This window comes from Pagrus pagrus (assembly GCF_965226575.1).
Source record: "Pagrus pagrus genome assembly, chromosome: 4".
Lineage (NCBI taxonomy): Eukaryota > Metazoa > Chordata > Actinopteri > Spariformes > Sparidae > Pagrus > Pagrus pagrus.
Window position 1 is genome coordinate 31,246,475 of NC_140188.1, and position 20,613 is coordinate 31,267,087.

General features: G+C 38.9%; 2 protein-coding genes across 10 annotated transcripts in view; both read right to left on the bottom strand.

Moving 5' to 3' along the window:
• Positions 1-1,651: 1,651 nt before the first annotated feature.
• LOC311256180 (tyrosine kinase receptor Cad96Ca) lies at positions 1,652-10,561 on the bottom strand. Its single transcript, XM_084351030.1, has 12 exons — positions 10,457-10,561; positions 9,734-9,860; positions 9,536-9,629; positions 9,015-9,228; positions 8,523-8,661; positions 6,207-6,305; positions 5,882-6,042; positions 5,673-5,810; positions 4,402-4,513; positions 3,980-4,079; positions 3,169-3,268; positions 1,652-2,140 (listed from the first exon to the last, which is right to left on the bottom strand). Exons 2-12 carry the CDS (start codon positions 9,762-9,764, stop codon positions 2,027-2,029), a joined length of 1,302 nt encoding a protein of 433 aa, XP_084207156.1. The 5' UTR covers positions 9,765-9,860; positions 10,457-10,561; the 3' UTR covers positions 1,652-2,026.
• A 3,883-nt stretch (positions 10,562-14,444) lies between these two features.
• Positions 14,445-20,613, bottom strand: part of usp32 (ubiquitin specific peptidase 32) — a 75,924-nt gene continuing 69,755 nt past the window's right edge. For all 9 annotated transcript variants that reach the window (XM_084350163.1, XM_084350161.1, XM_084350159.1 and 6 more), the window contains exon 34: positions 14,445-19,869. In XM_084350163.1, the coding sequence (XP_084206289.1) occupies positions 19,696-19,869 (174 nt within the window). In that variant the 3' untranslated portion in view covers positions 14,445-19,695. The remainder of the gene's footprint in view (positions 19,870-20,613) is intronic.

The window sequence follows — 20,613 nt, forward strand, 5'->3', positions numbered from 1 at the left end:
AATACTCAAATGAGTGAATGTACTTAAATACAGTATTTGAGTAATTGTACTAAGTTACATTGCACCACTAGTGTTGTTATTCGCATTATTATTATTTAATATATTATTACTGATTAAAACTTCAATAAATCCTCGAGGTACATACACCCTTTCTGAAAAGTTGTTTTTCTGTAGAGCACTGTGAAATTTTCATACTGTTGACTTGTTCAGAGTATTAAAGTGTGATATAATCCAATACTGTGTTGGCTGATTTGGTTATCAATTGATTTAACTGATACATATAAAGGTTCATGTTCCTTGACAAATACAAACTGCAGGTTTATATGTATTATTAGTTCAAATTTTGCACTATTTCCACAACTCTGTGAGCTTTAGACGTGTGTCACTATAAAGCACAGAATCTCTGTCTGTTTTTCATTCTGTTTGTGGTTCACACCCCTCGAGAACCATTCATCAGATCTACTTCAAACTTGGCAGGTTTGTTGCCGAGGACCCAAAGAAGTGTTTAAGGTTTACAATGGAATTCTGTCCATATTTTACAAATTAAACTGAAGCAGTTGTTTGACTTGCTATTTTTCTTTGTTTGGGCTGACGTTCCTCATGACTAATTGCAGGGGAATCAGATCACCTGTGCACAGGTGAGGAAACTGACTCCTGATTGAGGAGTGGAAGCAGCTTGGAGCATTTCCCTACCAGCCAATCAGGGTGTGACGACGCCCTGATTGAAAGGCTTAAAAGAGGTGGGAAATGGCACACGGTGGCTCAGCCAGTACTGCCACAAAACCTTCAACATCTTAGCATGAATGTGCTGTGATGTGTTGCATGTTCTCATCATGTATGAAGGTTTACCCTGGGTGCTCTGGTTTCCCTATCAATAATGAATCGGGGAAAAAAATATTGATAGATATGTACACATGCACCTTATTACTGCTGTCCATTCCATTATTATTTAGCATTTATTATTTATTATTTATTATTTATTATGTATTAATGTATTTATTTATTTATTATTTACTAATTACAATTTGCCTAATTTAAAATAATTTTAGATGAGTGTACTTGTACAACTGGAGTGACAATAAACATCTTGAATTTTGAAACAAGTCTAGTAAATAAAAAGAACTCCAGTCTTTATGTCTACTCAAGCAGCCTGATTACATTTCGTAACCAAATCTCTGGGTAAGAACAAAAAAGGAGCATTGGAACTTTTAAAGTGCACATATGATCAGTTAGCACAATTATGTCTGTAGCTGCTCTCCATCCATACCTTCCCTTATGTGATTTTGAAATTGTAACAAAATAATATCTAGGTATGTGTATAAAATAAAAAAAATTATATATACAGTTAACACACATTCAAACAGGATATTCATTCAAAAGTGAACAGTGATGGAGGAAGTATTGAGATCCTCTACTCCGGTGAAAGTAATGATACCACACTGTAAGATAAGTAAAAGTACAAGTATGTGAGTAAAATCAGGCAAATGTACTTAAAGTATACTTTAACTGAGCTAAAGTTTTGAGGAAAAATAATTAATATTAAAAAAGCTACAACTGAAAAGTAGTAAGAAACAAAAAGCTTGAATTTAAAAATGAAAGTGAAAAATACATTAAAAAAAATAATAAATAGGTAAACACAAGGAATCAAACATCTATAAGTTGATGTGCTGCTCTACAGCAGGCTAGAGAAGGAGCAGGTAATGAACATCATGTATAAAATGCATGTTTTCATTGAGTCAACAAAAAACAGGATGAAATATAAAAGAAAACCAAAGTTAAAGTAGAAACATAAAACATGACTAATTTACTAATTTACAGTGTCAAACAAGAAAATAAGTACATAATTTTTACCATCCATTTGACATTACACTACTTTCCAGTTGTATTTATACTGTATTTGCTCTCTGCTGAGTTGTTTATGGGTGATCACTGTACAGTTGCCTTATTTAAATATAGCTTAAAAAGTTGTGTATTGTATTCATAAGTGCTGGGAATATCACTTGATCTGATCCCTGAATCAATTGACTTAGATTGGATTTGTATCTTCCAAGGTGTTGCTGGTTGCTAGTAAACATTGAGCTTCACGATATTCAGCCTCATCTTTCACCAAAAGCTGCGGACTCTCAACATCCACATAATCCTGCAAAAAAGAGGACAAAAAACGTGTATAGGCTATATAGCCACAGGGACATTTTCATTAAAAAATACTACTGCAATCTACTGTTTGTCCAACTGTAGTAAAGAAAAACGAACTGTGATGTAACATATAAGCAGATCACAAACAATTGCACAGAAAAATGTCCCTGGAATCTCTGAAAATCTGGTGTAAGACATGTAATATGAGTTTAATCAAGTATGTTAAAGGAAAGTTCACCCCAAAATTCAAAAGGTAGTTATTATCTTCTCACCTCCATGCTAATGGAAAGTTGAACACAGTGTCATAGTCCACAAATCATTTCTGGAGCTTCACAGCAAAACAGTGTTGAAGTAGCCACCGAAACAACTGAAGTAGCTGGAGACTAGTTTTAAAACATTAAAAAAGTTAAACAAACAAACTAACATCAAATGGCTCAAATACAGCTCGTCCGAAGTCTCCAGAAGCCGAGAGGTCCCAAACTGATCTAATACCCTCGATATGCAGTTGAACTCATGTACCCACTTCAGATGTGGTGCGCATGCTTTCAGCTTAGCAGCTACAGTAAAGATTTCAGCTTCATAAAGGGTGTAAATAACGTCTTATCAAATCAGTGTGGCATCTCGGGGCCTCCCGAGGCTTGGTTTACAACAGAGAAGCTAAATGGAGCCGTTTTATGTTTTTTTACTTGCTACAACACTGTTTTACTGTGAAGCTCCACAAAATGTTTTGTGGGCTATGAAACTTTCCAACAATAGAGGGGTAGATGATGATTGAATTGTTATTTTTGGGTGAACTTCTCCTTTAAGTCATTTGACTTTAGCCCTGCTAGCCTAACTCAAACTACAACATTTTGAGATTTTGTTTTTTTGGCACCAGGATGGTCACATGACATTTGTTCAGTTCATTTTTACAAATAATGACAAATAGTTAAAATAGTAATTAAGTCAATTAATGACATTATTGATTATCAAAATAATCAATCCTTAATAATCAAAACCATCAACCAGATGATGTAGCCAACTGTTTCTTACCGCATCATTTTCAATGATGTTCTCCAGCATGCCCACAATGTCTGTGAATGAGGGTCTCAGAGTGTATGGCTCCAGCCAACAATCTCGCATGATGTGAAGTCTGTGGGGTCCACACATTCAAGGCATTCATCATGTTATGGATGTTGATTTATTTTGTCATTTCACAGTACAAAAGGTGTTTCCACCCACCAACAAGAAACACAGTGGGAAACACTGCTTTTTGTGTGAGTGCTGCAGCATAAGACAGCATTCTGAGACATGCTTTTCAAAAAGTCACTAGTCCCAGCTCCCAGTTGCCCTTTTTTCAGATTTTTTTGTCTTTGTTTTGCATTATTGTAAACTGAATGCATTTAGGTTTTGGACTGTGGGTCAGATGAAATAATCAATTTGATGATGTCACCCTGGGCTCTGATCAATTATCATGGGAACATTTTCAAAACTTTTGTACATTTTGTACATTGAACTGTTGATCAAGAATATAATGAGCTGATGGATGGACAATGATAATAATGTTGAGACATGCATGAGTGTTCAGGATGAAGCGGGTGCCTAAGTGATGAAACATTGCCAGTTCAAATCCCGGCTAGGTAAGAAAATGTGCAACATCGAGTTATCCAAATGTGCTCCTCTTCAGCTGCCCAGTACTCACTCACACGTTTCCCTCTGGAAATGCTGGAGCATGGTAAATGAAGGATGTTGAAGGATCACTTCATTATACTTAGTACTGTGCAAAAACTGCTCATTTACTTTTTAGATTTTAAAAAGTAAATGAGACAAACTGTAATTCGTGTAATTGTCAGTTTACACTTACATTTCTGGCCTGCAGCCTTCAGGGTTTGTGTTCTTATGACCAATACAGACGTGGTACACCACTGACTCTGATGTCTCCAGGTTTGGGTAAGGGAGAGTGCCTGTAAACATAATATTTATCCAGAGAGAAGTTAGATGAGATATCTGTCAAAGTAAAACAGACATGACATTTTGTATCAATATATATATATATATATTCAATTTAAGGTCTTTAGTTACCTTTAATCTTTTAAAAATGTACCATGGTTTTGTAAAATGAAGCACATTCTGTGTTTAACTAATAACATTGTTTTAGGGTGGTAGGGAATGTGACACTAAGAACGTGTTTATTTACCATAAAAGCACAAAAGTAAAATTTGTATTTTGGTCAAACCTCATACAGGTAGCCATCTTTACTGGTTGTTACCTAGGCCACCAACTCACCAAATGTCTGCATCTCCCACAGCACAATGCCAAACGCCCACACATCTCCCTTGAAGCTGTAATAGTTGTTCTTGAAGTACTCAGGTGGGTACCAGCGCAGGGGCACACGCTGCTGCTCAAGTTACAGATAATAGAAAATGTGATTTTACACAGAAAAACCTGAACACCACAGACCAACAAATGAAGTGTTTGATATTCTAAAATCATTCGACACATCAGTATACAGTGTCATTTATATATTAGTATAAGTTAGCAAACTCATAAGCTCATGGTGGAAATTATAAGTAACCTCTCAGTCACGTTAATGACGCTGTTACTGCCTGTCCCTCTCTAAATCAAGGCGACATCTCACTGGTGTTTCCTGTTGCAGAGGGTGTTGCTAAATTATCCTCAACACATGCAAAGACACACACACACATACACACACAGAAGAGACCACGTTCACAAAGGTTAAACTGAGATAATGTGGTCAGTGTAGAAAGTTGTGAGTAACATGCTCCTTAAAAGCATTTCCACTCAGCTGCATGTGAACCGTCTGCAGCTTGTCTCTGCTGAATGACCGATGACAGTTGATAGAAATCAATGACCAAGTGTCACACTGTGTATGTGGTTTCACTCAAGACCAGAGTGAAGTGTGAGACTCATGAAGTGTTGGTATGTGTGTGCATGTGCATGGTTACAAAGTGTATCTTATTTATTTTAAAATTGTAATCCTGTTTTACTGAATGTATCCGTAGTACAAAGTACATCTTGTTTTCTGTAACTTTACCGGAAGTACAGTTACCTTTTTTTGTATCCTGATTACATACTGTAATCCCGTACATGTACTGTATTCCATTACTCCCCAAGGCAGCTAGTTATTGTGCAGATTGCATGCTGCATCAGAGCCGAGGCACTTAATTTTTAAATCAATTCATCTTACAGGCAAACAGACAAAAAATGATTCCAATAATCCGAAAAATGCTGAATATCTTATTTGATAATGAGCCAGGCCTGTAATCCGTTGACTCATAGTATACAGTATATACACGTGAATATGTATCATTTACTTTCACCTGTACTTTTGCTACTTAACTGCATGTATTGCCAGAAAATGACTTGTGAGACTTAAGTAGATTTAATATCAGATACTTTAAGACTTTTACTCAAGTAGGCTACTATTAGTATGAGTTACTTTCACTTTTACTGGAGCAATATTTTAACACAGTATCTTTACTATTAATCAAGTATGACTTAGGGTACTTTGTACAGCTTTTTACAACTCTGCTTACCCGTGGGTTCCTCCAGCGGCTGCTGCGGCGGCTCGTCATGCGTGTTAAGTCTCGGGCCAGGCCAAACTCTGCCACCTTCACCTCCCAGGGAAACTTATTGACCATGACGTTCCTCAGAGCCAAGTCACAGTGAACAATCTGCAGGGAGGACCACTGTTCAGTGTGTGTGTGTGTTTGTGTGTGTTCATAATAACCTGTAATGTTTTTACCATTTTGGAGCGCAGGTGCTGCAGAGCCAGAGCGATGTGGTAGGAGGCGATGGTGAGGAGGCTCTGCAGCTCAGGGTCTGCACTGAGGTGGACTCTGTTGGTCTGGAGGAAGGTCCTCAGAGTGCCAAAACTCACATACTCCATGATCAGAACATAGGGCTCTGCACAGATGAGAACATGGAGAGATGATGGGGCACTTAATGAGTGGTTCATATCCAGGGTTTCCTCTGCCTTCATCGATCATCTCTGGACCAGAACAGGACAGTGGTCTCTACACAGTTTATTTCTTGCAGAGGGAAAACAGTATGTGTATAAAGTCTCTCACCCTCAGCGGTGTTCCAGTCCAGTAACTGGAGGATGTTCTTATGGTGCACCAGCTTCCTCATGATGGAAACCTCTGTGTCCACATGCTTGGGACGGACACCTCAAGAAAAAAAAATGAAACCATAGTTCTGTAACATGTTGATGAAGGTTCTCACACATAGTTCTGTAACTGACCTTACAATGTTACATGTGAATCTAGGAAGACTGAAAGATATAACAACTCAAGTTCACCTTAATGTGAAGGTGCTTGCAACTTATGAGTAATAGTAATAATATGGACTGAAATGATTAGCTATTATAATGATGTCCAATTATTTGAAATATACATTTTAATGCAGTGACAGCCACAAACAAACTCTGATGAACTGGATGTTGAATACCTCTAATGCTATGTTCATTTGTAACTTGGGTGAACTGACCCTTCAAAGTAAATAACTGACATGATTATAAAAGGATGTGGCAGAGAGAACACCAGGTAAACTTTGACACATACGCACTGTTTAGGTGTGGCTGCGGTCTAGTGTTTGCAGTTTCATAGTTTTTCCCTCACCACAGGATCACATTTACAGCATTTAGCAGACGCTTTCGTCCAAAGCGACTTGCAGTATTCATACATCAGTGTATGAATACATACATTCATACACTGATGGCGGTGGCTGCCATGCAAGGTGCTGACCAGCACATCAGGAGCAGTTTTGGGTTCAGTATTTTGCCCAAGGACACTTCGACATGCAGACCAGGGGAATTGAAGCAGGGACCTTCCGATAACAAGACACTAGCTCTACCCCTGAGCCACAGCTGCACATAACTTCCTGAACAGCAGCATCTTTATGTTATTTGACCTTATAATTCATCATGCTACAAATACAGCTTTAAACTAATGGTAAACACATTTAGCTGTAACTGAATTGTAGCTTATTGTGTTTTAATTCAGGCCAGAGTGGGGGTTAGCCCAAACATTTGTTTCATTAACAGCTAAATGCTTTCTGTTCTCGGCGAGTCACTTTGTTCATCTGCTGCCTGCTGCTGGAAGTTACACCGATCACAGAGTGGAAGCGAAACCAAAATTCACGGGTAGGAAAACAGAATCATGACCTGAAAGATGCTAAATTGTCCTCAGAGCTGAGTGGAACTGAGGCAACAATACTCTCAACTAACAATACTTAGTTGTTTTTTTTTGTTACAAGCAACACCTGTCACATTACATGTAATTACAGCAGCTTTAAGAAAGAACTTTCCCCAAGATGTAATGTAAAAAGCACAACATGTCATTTCTGCCACTAGGTGTCTCTTTACCAAAACAAAACAAAGGACATGTCTGGAGCTGGAGGGAAATGTTCTTTACTTCATGAACTTAACGTTATAGAGAGGAGAGGGGAAAAAGAAGATAGAGAATCAGAGCCTCTGCTGAGTGCAGTGAGAGTTGACCTGAATTCAAACACACAGACACACAGACACACACGCCCTCAGTGCGTGCTGTTGCTTGCTATTTTAAGGCCAATGTACAAACAAAGTAATCTGGCTGTTTGGGGCGAATAATCTCAAATAATCCAGCGGTCAAACTCTGAGCACACCTTTAACCAACCACCACTGCTGGTGAAAATCTATCTGTATGTGCACAGACCTGTGTCAGACACATGTTTTAAGTCTTATTCACATTACCACATTAGTCTTTTTCGCCAGCTTCCTTCCTCTCTGACTCTCTCAGTCGCAGCGACAGATTTCTCTGGTTTGAACATTGTTGGAAACTTTTAGGATAATGTTAAGCACACAACTCAGCAAAATACTGCATATAACAAGGATCTAGTCATTTTTAGAAATTTAAATGCAGAGTTCTTACATATGAATTTTTTTTTCAATAGACACTGGACGGGTATGACTAGTGTTAAAAGAGTTATGCAAGTTTGATATAAATCATTTGCATGGCATTAAAATGGAGGATGCAGATCATCAGCGTCTTTTACAGGAATATCTTAAGGATAATATTGAATATGCAAATAATACAAACTTTAATGAAATAGAGGAAACTGTAAAATGATTCACATATTGAAAAGTGGTTTGCTGTTTTGCGTTACAGGCGAGTCAAAAAGGGTTGGAAGAAGAAGAAATATGAAGCATTTGGACCAATCCAATGTAGCATTTACATTCATTTGCAGCGGGATCTGCAAAGCATGTAACACAAAGTCTTCATCTGTTTACATCTCTCTTACCATTTAGTTTGCCTTCAGTTTACTGATAGCCACGTAATTTGTGGTCCTCTGCCTCTGCACCTTGACTTTTACCTCAACAAATGATTGCTTAAGAAATGCTCGTGTACCTTCCTTGCTGATCTTGCAGGTGAACATGCTGTGGCCTTTACACGTCCCTCTGGTCATCCTGGCCTGGTAGAAGACGCCCTCCTTCCCTGCTTTGATCAGCTGCAGCAGGTTCAGGTCTGACTTGGTGAAACGAGGACCCTTAAAATATTTTTCATAAGAGATGAGTTGGCAGCATCGAAGTAGAGCAGAACAGCAGTGTGTGTTAGGACACTGAGTGCACATTCAACTATTAAACTGTCTGCTTTTGGCTCTGTATTGGGCTGAATTGATAATAATTTGACAGAGAAGAGACATCATCAGCACTCACACTGTAAACCCACACTGGTGAGATGACACAGATTAGCAATCACTTCAGCCAATCTTCTGTGTGAGATTTTGTCTACATCTGAACGGAAATCTAGCAACTCTTATATAGATCAAAGGTCTGACAGCATGACATATTTTTATCTGCATGATGCGATGACATGAAGACAGTGGTGTAGCAGTGGCACCTGCTGCAGGCTTTTCCACAGCTTCCTGGAGGAGGGTCTGACTGTGCTGCTCTGCTGCAGAGAAATTTGGGGAGGAGGCTCCTCCTCCTCCTCCTCCTCCTCCACTGCTAGGACCGGCCTCACAGGCATGACGGGAGCCTCTGGCCGGGGAACAGTACCCGAGAAGAGCTTGCTCCGCTGCAGGTCTCGAATGGTCCGAACCAAAGAACGATATCTGCAAGGAAAAGTAGTGTACATTGTGAAACACGTCACACTGTACAATGCTCCAGCAAAAGCTTTAGAAAGGCTGTGCCAGGGGCCTGTTGTTTTCTGGAAGGAAGACACAGGAAAAATATATCTTTATGAAAAACAAAAGGTGGAGGAGTTGATGTTCCTGTGGTAAGAGAGTGTATTTCACCAGGAATTCAGAAATAAGTATAATGATTGAGGTCTAGTGTTTGCAGTTTCATAGTTTCCGTCACCACAGGATCACATTTACAGCATTTAGCAGACGCTTTTGTTTTGAATTCAGCCTCTCTTACTTTCTGAGACACAGGAGCCCCAGCAGTATTAACGCCAGGATGGTGAAGGAGAGGGCCCCTATGAGGATGCAGGCAAGCCGGCCCAGAGGCTGACCTGCAAGAGCCAACGGGACCAAAACAGTCAGCTCCAATATACTCTCACAATGTGTCAGTAAACACAGCTGGATGTCAGTTGACTTGTGAAACGTGAGCGCTCACCTTGGGTTCCATGGGTTATATTTGAAGACATTGTGTCATCTGCTCAAGGACAATCTTGGTCAAAGTATATCACCTCAGTCAGGTGATACTGTAGCATTTGAATCTTCATCAGTGATCCGAAGACAGGCTGAGCAGGAAGAATATAAATGTTTAATTACAAATCAGACAAATGGAACTTTCTTTAAAACTAGAGAAGGCAATTTCTGGTGAGATTGCGGTTGTGAATACCTGCTGTTGAAAAGCTGATGCTAAACTGAGTTGCTGGCTTAGTGGGGAGGGAATGAGGGATTCAAAATATATTATAGGCTGGGAGCTAAATTACATTGCTGGCTTGAGTTAGTAAAGAGAAGCAGCTGAAGGAGTATGAAGAGTTGTAATGCTGGGAGAGTCAATTACCGTGAATGGGACTGAAAAGTTGAATAAATCTCAATGTAAATAGTTTCTGACTTATCAAATTAATGAGCAAATAAAACTTATATGGCATAGCATATAGTTTAGTATAGATAGTCTAAATGGTTGTAAAGGGGGAAAAGAATAAACAACTTTCAGCACTGACTCACAACTACTTATTAACTATATGAAGGAAAAAAGCTAATGATTTAGAAGTTTGGTGTAAGAACAGAGCTACGGCTGACGCCCAAAATGATAAGAACACACAGGAAGAGACGCCTTGATGACATACATTCACATTAAAAACTCTACGACAATATAAAACAGACTTACCTGTGTTTTCTGATGAACACCAGTTTGATCATCCTTCACTGACTGATGCCGATCAGAAACCAGTTAAAGACACCTGTGTGGCTCTGCTCTGTTTATTCTGTGCTGAGCTCCCTAAAGTGTTAGAACCCTTCAAGAATTCAACCATGTGTTGACAAGACCTTCAGTGTGACTGTGTAATCACCAGCAGGAGCTCTCATCTTGTGTCAACCACAACATAAGCAGAGGAAAAGAACGGAAGCAGCAGGTGGTTTGAGCTGCATCACACTTGTTCTGCGTGAGTGTCAATACACTGAACAAGGAAATGTGGTCTCATCAACTCTCCCACACATCAACACTGTGACTGGGGGCTAAAACCTTAAGTATGGAAAGAAAAGACACTCTAGTGTCTTTATATCTACGGTATACATTGGTTTAAAATGGGAAATAAAGTACAGTACTGTACTTCAGTTAAGTCACTTAAATCACTGGATTGACTTGATAGTCTAGAATTAAGATAAACTGATTGGCAGAGATGAAATGTGACAAGTACATTTACTCAAGTACTGTACTTAAGTACAGCTTTGAGGTACTTGTACTTTATACTTGAGTATTTCCATTTTACTTCCACTCCACTACATTTTGGAGTCAAATATTGTACCTTTACTCCTCTCCTACATTTATTTGATAACTTAAATTACTAATAACTTTGCAGGTTACATTCTGCATCAGAGCCAAAGCAGCGCACTTTAAAAATCAATTTATTTTATCTAAAGTGATTAAAAAGCAGTATATATCAGATCTGATTATTGGTCAGGCCAATAATTGGTTAATAAGTATACACATACATATAAATATGTGTGTATTTGACTTAATTACATAAGACTTTTACTCAAGTACTATACATATAGTTGATTTCATCCTTTATCAAGGTGATATTTTAACATGATACTTGATGACTTTATGGTGCTTTTTTTTTAAATTGCTGATTGGTGAGTTGAAACCAGAGACTGAAGGATCATGACAAACTCTAACCAACATTTTAACTGGTAAACCAGCCATAGTCAGTCTGAGGATTAAAGTTTGTTGCTTGAGGGTCTAAAAGGTGTGAATGTGTTTGTCAGGTTTAGATCAGAGCTGAAGAGAAAAAGCCCTTCACATGGTGTGTAGGATAGAAATGTCTGGTGCAGCTGCACTGTCTACTTCGGGGAAGTTCCTGCAGAGACCCTGCATGTGGTTATCACCTGCACTTTCATCTGCAGACCGGCTAAATGTAGCAACAGCACATGTAATGTGTTGACAATAAGTAAGGACAATGACGAGTAAAACTGCTTTAAATGACACCTAAAGTCTAAGGTCATGCTAGCAGCTCTGTGTGGCACCCAAAAAATGTAAACATTTCCAAAAGTGTAATAAAGCCTAAAAATGAAACAAAATTTGCATTGAAAATGAAATAAAATCCAATATTATACTAACTTGACCAATATATTAAAAAAGGTCATGACTGATGTGATAACATTTTTACAGATGGTGTAATACCTTGTGACATTATATGGAATTGATTACATTTTCAGGAAATGATTACATTATTGTGTGCTACACGCTCTGTATCACTGTGCTGAGGTCAGTATGGTTTAAAGCTTATGATGACAATGTTAACGTGTTGAAGTTCAGCCGGTGTGATGTTTACCTTATTTGCTATCTGAGTTACATGTGTTAGCACTAAATACAAAGCACAGCTGATGGAAGTGTCATTAGTTGTGCAGGTATTTGGTCTTAAGACAACTCCAGTCAGAGACACATTAAAGGAGTTTGGGGGAAGATATTTTAATCAGAAGAGAAAGATCTTCATCCACTGATTTTGTTTTTTTTCTGCCTGAACAAACTAAAGAAACAGACTCTTTGTTTTCATGACAATCAAAATGACCTTAAAGGACAACACAATTTATACTGTTTTACTTTGTTTATATGTGGCGGACCCTGCCACCTTTCTAGCTTCAAACAGTGTTCTGGGACCTTATTTTCCTCTGAGAACAATTTCTTCTCCAAAACTACACAGTGCCCCGTTAAGGTTATTGACCCTTTACAGCAAAGTGGTATACAGTCCTGGCAGCAACAAGGATTCCATTATAAAATCATACAGAAACATTAACATCTTAAATCAACAACACCAAGCACATAAAGAAAAGGCTGAGATGATGGAGGAATTGCAAAAAAGAGCATTTCAGCAGAGGGATAATAAGAAGTACTAGGTTATCAAGCGCCGGACACCTGCATGAGTTTGATTTCATCTCGATTCAGGCAGACTCAAAAGTGAAATAATTCTAATTCCAACTTCACCCAAAATTTTCAGGCGCTTTCAGCTTAATGTGCATGCTAAGTAGTGCTGAACTAATGAAAATGACCACACACCAAAATGACAGCAGCTTTATTAATATATTACACAAATGTAGAAAAACTGACCATCTTACTGTGGCGGAACTGGCAGTAAAATGCTTACAAACCAGCCCCAACCTACATAAAAATAGAAGCAAAAAATATGTACATCTACAATGTCAATGCCCAATGTCAACTACTTTGATAATAACAAATGCCTCTTCAGGGAATAATCAAACTGAAACTTGCTTTTACAAGACCTCCAGTCCCCCATTAAATAAAATGTTAAAAACTGAAGGTGCTTTGGTTTCATGGGGTTCAATTAAGATGATCTAAACAAACAAAAGAAAACCTGCAGGTGTCCGGCTATTTGCAAGGCAGGCAACACTTGCATAAAGGACAGCTCTGCTGCAGGTAGCCTAATTGACTGGTGACTGTTGTGGTCACTCAACTTGGCTGAAGAATAAGCACAATTTCCCTCAACTAGAATGAAATGGGGCAGCAAAGAAATCTCAACAGGGGCCTAAACAGACCAGAGTGTCTGGCTGGCAACCTATCAGGAGGTCTGCAGTGTGACAGGGACACATTCAGAATGAGAGTGAAGTCCAACCTGGGTGCCATTCTCCACATCTCTTAAGCCTTCACAAAAGGTTGTTGTCACACCCTGATTGGCTGGGAGGGGAACACCCCAAGCTGTTTCCACTCATTAATTAAGAGTCAGTCTCCACACCCTGCACACAGGTGATCTGAGTCTACTGCAATCAGTCCAGAGGGATTTAAAACTTGAGTGAGAGTTTTGATCAATAATCATCAGTAATGTGGATATAATGTACAAGTGGGTCAGGCAAATATTAGAACACGTAGGACAGTCAGTTCAGAAAATAACTTTACTGTAATGCAGCCTTTAAAACCAGGGAAAGACTATATCACTAATATCAAGATATCATAAAACTATGATGATGTTTAGTCTCATATCACGATATCGATATAATTCTGACTTATTGCTCAACCCCCATCAGAACCCCCCCAAGGACCCTGTGGGTCCCTAGACCCCACTTTGACAACTAGAGGGTCAGCTGCTCCAACATTGTGGTAATAACTGTGTGGTACACCTACATGAATATGATTGAATGTTACTAGTCAGCTAGTAGCCAAGCAGTTAAAAAAAAAAACTTAAAAAGTGCAATGTTTAAGAATTGGCCAGCGGTTGAATTCATGCTCACAACAAACAGGGAGCAGCGTTTTACCAGAGTAACTACTAACTGCTGCTAAATGTAGCTGCCATTAGCTAGTTAGCTGAGTTAGACCTGAAGCTAGTGTTCTGGACTGGGAGCTCAGAGAACCAGGGAACTGTTGGTGTTTACGGTGCTGCCACAGGAGCTTTGAAACCTGGATGGGGCTAGCTTGTTAGCATGTTGGATCTCTCTGCAACACGATACATAGACGTCATGTTGTCAAAACTTTCATTTCAGTAACTTTTTGAATGTTTTCAACTAAAATTCTTCATATTGCAACTTTAAGTCCGGACAAACGTGGTGTAATCGACCTACCTCTATTCTTAAAGCTACACCACTAGCTTGTCTAAAAGCAATCTGCATTATTCAGGATACAAACAAAAACACTTTTCAGTCTGGTGTCGTCGTTTCCTCTGCAGAATTTAATTTGTTGCTTGGGTATTTTGTTACAGATCAACAGTATCACTCCATATACAACTACAAGTACAGTATTTTGTACAGTTCATATTCAAATACATAGTTTTCATTGGCTTATTTACAAAACACATTTTTTTATGTACATGTTTTCATGTCAGTGCAATGTCACTTTCTTTCAACAAACACGTTACAAAAAAAGTTCTTTAAATTAACAACTCTGGTTCAGATCTGACAGAAATGAACTTAAATAAAAAGAGGCTACAGACAGTGACAGACAGCTCAGTAGTAGATTGCACTGCCTGCCGACTATACTTCTGGGGTGGGTGGGGCCAGGTGGGCAGGGCTTCTGGTGAGGGGGAGGGGCTTTACATATCATCCCCGTGGTTCACAGGATCAGTTGTTGCCCACATTCAACATCAAAGTTCAGTTCTTTAGGGCAGAAAATCTTTGTTCCTGCATTATGAAAATTGTGCTGAAATTAGCCCCAATTTTAAATTGTGTTTTTGCTAGTACAGTTTAAGCTACGGGTGTGTAAGCTTAGCATCATACAAGTAGTTGTTTGAGTAAAAATTCACAGCAAAAAAACAAACAAAGGTAACACTTATTTCATGGTAAGAAGGTGGTTATTCTCAACTAACTTCAATGAAATGTATTTGAAATTATCCCAAAATTACCACAATATCCACCTAAATATCGATTGAAAGTTACCCAAATATTATCGTTCAATAATACTCTGTGGTTTTCCAAGAAGCAGTTAATATAGCTGCTAATTTCTTTAATACAGTTACAGGTCATTTTAAACTGGTTTCTGCTGATCATGCCACCGTATGTTCCCACTAGTTTCTGTCTAACTTTTGCTCAGCAGGCCACTAAATTGAAGTGAGTTGCTGTAGCTTCATTTTGTAGTTGTATTGTTGTCCAAAAATATTTAAAAAAACTGACATTTAACTTTTTATGTGGTTAAAAAGTTTTTTAGGCAATTTTTACTCTTAAAAGTGGGACATTTTTGGTGGCTTACAATAAAAACTTTGACAATTGGGAAATTTGTTGCAAAGTTGGAATGATCTGCTGAAATGAATGAGAATATAAAAGGTTAAAAAATTAAGCTCAACTAACCAGCCTACAGAAGTGCTAGAACTAGTTAGAAATAAAGTTACAAGAACTCGCGTCAATGTTGTGGTCTGCTGAGCAGAAGTTAGACAGAAACTAGTTAGAAGTTACCTGAAAGTGTATCGATGGGGCACTATGTAGTTTTGGAGAAGGAATTCAAACTCAATATTTACAAGTTCAGTTAAAATGTGCCAACTTTCTTTCCCACAAGTGATTCAACAAGCTGTTCTCAGAGGGAAAAAAAGGTCCCAGAACACTATTTGAAGCTAGAAAGGTGGCAGGGTCCGCCACATATAAACAAAGTAAAACAGTATAAATTGTGTTGTCCTTTAAGGTCAGTTTGTTTATTCAGTCATGAAAACAAAGAGAGTTGGATTATTTAGTTTGTTTAGGCAGAAAAAAAAAATCAGCCAATGAAAATCTTTCTCTGCTCATTAACATTTGTGAAAACTACAGAGTGCTGCTTTGAAGAAATCACTAATTATCAATTGCTTAAATCCAATAACATTATAATTAAATCATGTTGTTTCAATCAATTTTGAAGTAAATACTGTGGTAATTTGGAGGTAATTCCAAAGAAATTCCAAATAATTTACTTGGTAAATACCACCTACTTACGATGAAATTTGCGGACCTGTAAAATTAAGTGTTACCAAAAAAAGTTGACAGCTATTGCACCGTTAAATGAAGCAAACATTACAAACTAGGTTCTCAAGAGACAAACTTTCCCTTTGAGCCATGTGATGACATTTCAAACACTGACAGAATCTGGACATCGTCTACAGCACGGTGCAAAGGCAGGAGGGTGGAGGAAAAAAGTGTGGAGCAAGCAAACATAAATAGCACTCATCTGTACATTTCCATTTGTTCAACAAATGTACTCTGCAAAGGAAAATAAACTTTCATTCAGTGACAAATATCTCTCCAAATACATCCATAATGACGCCTTCTCCTCATAAATACAGCAGCTAAAAAGGGGCGAGCACAGAGATTCATCTCCTGTAATCTAGAAGACAGAGTGGAGACTCGTCGGGAGCCGCTGACCGTCCGCTGTCTGTTCACAGTGATTCGACCGAGCCCCGCGCAGGAGGAGCTCCACACATGCTGCTACACAGAAGACACAAAGCTCTGCCGCTCACATGAGTTTGTTCATTTCAAACTAACCTCAACAGTCACATCAAGCAGCCAGTTTTTAGATAACAGGAGGACCAGATTTGAGAATTTACATGAAACCAACAATAAACGCACAGAAAACAAACGATCATCTAAATGTTGGGTCCAGTGATACAGTGAAGCTTTTACAGGTCCAGACACAGAGTGGATCTCTCAACAGAACAGTAGGCTTAAAGCGTCTCATGACACTGGGCCTTTTTATGGGGAAGGAAGTTTTGGTAACACGACATTGTACAGGTCTGAAATCTTATCAACCATTTGATTTTCAGCAGAATTTTCAGCAGAAACAACACACATTTAATTTAGATATTCAGTAAATATTCATGCATTTTTTGTTTAATATTGGAAACTTTGTTCTCCATACATTTTGAAATGCACTGCTGAATTACTCTTGTAATGAACTGGAATGAATTAACTGGAAGAACCAATTGAACACCGTCTCCATTCACTTTGGAATTAATTGGAACAAAACTATATAATACTTTTTTGTAAACTAACAGTGACTTGGTGGTTGCATATAACTTCCATTTAGGAAACTGCTCAGTCTATGGGAGCCATCAGGGCCAGATAACCCCATAGGGGGTCATAGGGCAAAAATGGTCTGTGGGCCTCATCCCATTGGACAGAGCACTTTACAAGTCAGTTTGTGGTTAATTATTTAAACACACATATTTTTTTTTTTTTGGAATATGCACCATGTAAGTGACACAGGAGCTTAACATTGGGTTTAAATGAAGGATTCAAAGGCCCACATTACCAAACAAATCTGAAATTCATTCAACTGGATGTGTGACCCAGGAGAGCCTGGGAGGGATCTTTGAGATTTGAGACCCGTAAAATCAAGTGTTACTGAAGCTTCCAGATATGTGGCAGGGCGCCATCTTGAAAATCAAGTTTACCACAAGATTCATGCACAAACTTTATAGTGACACAGATGTGTTATCGGGGGCCATTAAAGAGTAACTCAACACCCCCTGAAAAACTTGTTTCTGTTGACTTTCAATGGTTTTACTTCGCCTTGCTGCAGTGTTGTACAGGTGTTCTCCAGGACACAATGACATCACTGTTGGGGATTAAAAGTGCAACTGAGCACAAGAGACAGGCTAAAAACTTTCAACCAGAGAGGGCAGTGAGAATCTTATTTTCAGCCTCCATCAATTTCTTACACCAAAATCTGTTTCCAGGTGTTGGGGAGCTCTGCTGCATACTGTGAAGACCCCGGTATAAAGCCTTTTGTAGTTCCAGAGGGAGCTTTTTGAAGTCTAATAAATTGCCTCAAGTGATGTCACTTCTCATGGCTTTCGAGTTGCACTGTGGGTAATGCAGGAGGTGGCAGATTTTGACAAGAAAGATGAATGCATGACATTTTTTTAAAAAACACACCATCTCTGCTGCATCGATTTTGATGCTTTTTGTTTTTTAACCGCCCATCGTATATCCAACTGTGTTACAAAGGTGCATTGCTGAATTGGTTGAGTACTCTGTTAAGTTACTCTTTAACCAATATTATGTTAAAATGACAGGTAAAATCATTTTGTAACTGTGATGAAGTGATCCCTAATATCCCAACTGTTTCTGGATTCTTACTGGGGAAGGTGTGAACATTAGTATTACGGCTGAGTTTGAGAATTGCAGCAGGTGAAAGGTGCCACAGTGCTGCGAAGATAAGCTTGACACCGCTTGGTGTCACTTTGAGATAAATATCCATTCCTAACCTGAAGTGGCTCCTGAAGCCTGCCTTAAGAAAAAAAAAAAATCACAACAATAAAATAAATCTTTTGTAAAAGAACAATCCAAAAAAAAAAAAAAAGAAATTAAACATATACTGTATATTATTCTTTCAGCGTCTCTCTTTTGAAATCATGGCACCTGTCCTAAACAAACTGACTCACACTGAAGCTTTTAGAGTTTCTGAGAAGTTATGGGTACACACAGGTCAACATTGCACAAATCACCACTGATATTTGGCAGCTGTGGGATGAAACACAGTTGTGGCAACAATGCCTGATTTCATGTCCACATCAGGACCTGTGTAGGTGTCCTACGAAGAGGGGAGACCCTTTTGGGGGAAGGTTTCCTGAAATGTGTGTACCATGACTCCTATACTGGAAGGAAGCATTTTCATTATTATTATTAATACTGTCACAGACTTTAAGGGTACAGCTGGCTGACAGACTGCGTGAAGCGATGAGGTAGCATATGACTTATGTTTTCCCGAGTGACACTAGCGCTAATAAAACCTTGAGACAACCTTTTTTTTTTTAAAAGCTTGCCACGATATCCAATTAACTAGATACCGAATTCGACATAATGTTGACCTGTGGCATCAAATATGACACATGCACAGGTTCTTTAACTCTGTTGGCATTTAAAACTCCATGTGTATCCAATCATTGGCCTTGCATTTACACCTGGAACTCATTTTGTGCTCTCATTGTTTTCCTTCGATATCCAGGCTCAGATCACATGATAACTCCAGGTGTAAATATTTGTTTTCATTCTGGCATCACAAGTGATAAATGCACAATAACAAAGCAACATCACTTCATGACTTGGCCATACTGGCATACATTCAGAGATGCGTTAGTATGCAAGTATATGTTACATGTATGTTATGGCGAGGGTTGTTAACGTGAGGGGGGGTGGGGTGGGGTTTGGGGGGGTGTTGTTTTGTCAGGCTCAGCAAAGTGCACCAGTTTAGTGCTTTCACCACGGCTTCATTGTTGTCTTGGCAAACCTTTGCACTAATCCATGTTTGCGATCGAGTGTAGAAAGTGCTGCGACGCAGGACAATGACCACAGTCTGACTCTAGTCATTAGCAGTTTGTGTGAAGTCTTCAGAATGATCTGAACGTCTGGTGCTTCCTGCTCAGAGCAGCAGCAGCAGCAGCAGCAGTAGCAGCAGAGAGCAGAGAGCAGGTGTAGTGCTGGCTGATGGAAGACGAGGTGCCATCACTGGAGGACACAGTATTTCTTGTAGTCGGACTCAAAGTCTTCATCCATGCTACTGGTGTCGGCCATCTTTTTGCCATCGATCTTTGGCAGGAACTGGGAGTATTCGACGCCCTGCTGCTCGTAGAAGAGGATGTAGGCCGAGTCGGTGTCGATCTCCTCAGAGTGCACTTCCTGGGGAAAATTAACACAAAAAAAAAACCACACCCACATAGTCGTGTCCATGAACCTGTTGTTACATTGGTTAATTTTTGTGAAACATTACCAGCAGATTTAAGATGTGTGTTGGCATACATCCACCACTCAAGGTTGCTGTTGTGAAGAATGCCCAAATACTGGACATAATGTCTTTCATTCTGATCAGCTCGTATAGGTTTGTTTTCACTTTGACGTCTTTCAGTTCAACTGCGTATGTGAAAAAAGTAGTATAAAGCCTTTTGTGGCTCAAGAGGAAGCTGCATGTAAGAATCTTAAATATACACTTGATAGCTAAATATGTGATATGGAAGTTGTGTAGCGATGTAAAACAGACTGAGGCTAAGGTCTCAAGCAAAAGATCAGTGCTGACATCAAATAAATGAATGAAGCGTTGAACTACAAAAACTGCTTTTATCGTTTCAAAAAGTCTGTTTGTATTGAATTTGAATTTGAGTAGGAGGACAAAGTCATCTGGTGTATACTAACCCAGATGCATTACTTATAATTTTGCTCCTGTGTTTTTGGTTTTTAAAGGCGTCCCGACTCGTGAGATACACAGTCTGTGGAAAAGGTTTAGCAGGCACTGCCAAGCCTAGTTGCAGTTATTGCTGAACTATGATTTTAACAATCCCTGTTAGGTGGTGGGGTTTAGCTTTAACACTCAATTACTCATAAAGGTCCAAAGAGGAAACTTTTATAGGCACTGTGTATTGTTTGTGC

Excerpts from the sequence above, each read along its gene's own strand:
- LOC311256180 (XM_084351030.1), bottom strand. The coding sequence starts at position 9,764 with ATGTCTTCAAATATAACCCATGGAACCCAAG. Across the intron at positions 9,229-9,535 it reads GGGCTCCTGTGTCTCAGAAA|ATATCGTTCTTTGGTTCGGA; the intron begins GTAAGAGAGGCT and ends TTTTCCTTGCAG. Across the intron at positions 8,662-9,014 it reads TGTGGAAAAGCCTGCAGCAG|GGTCCTCGTTTCACCAAGTC; the intron begins GTGCCACTGCTA and ends AAATATTTTAAG.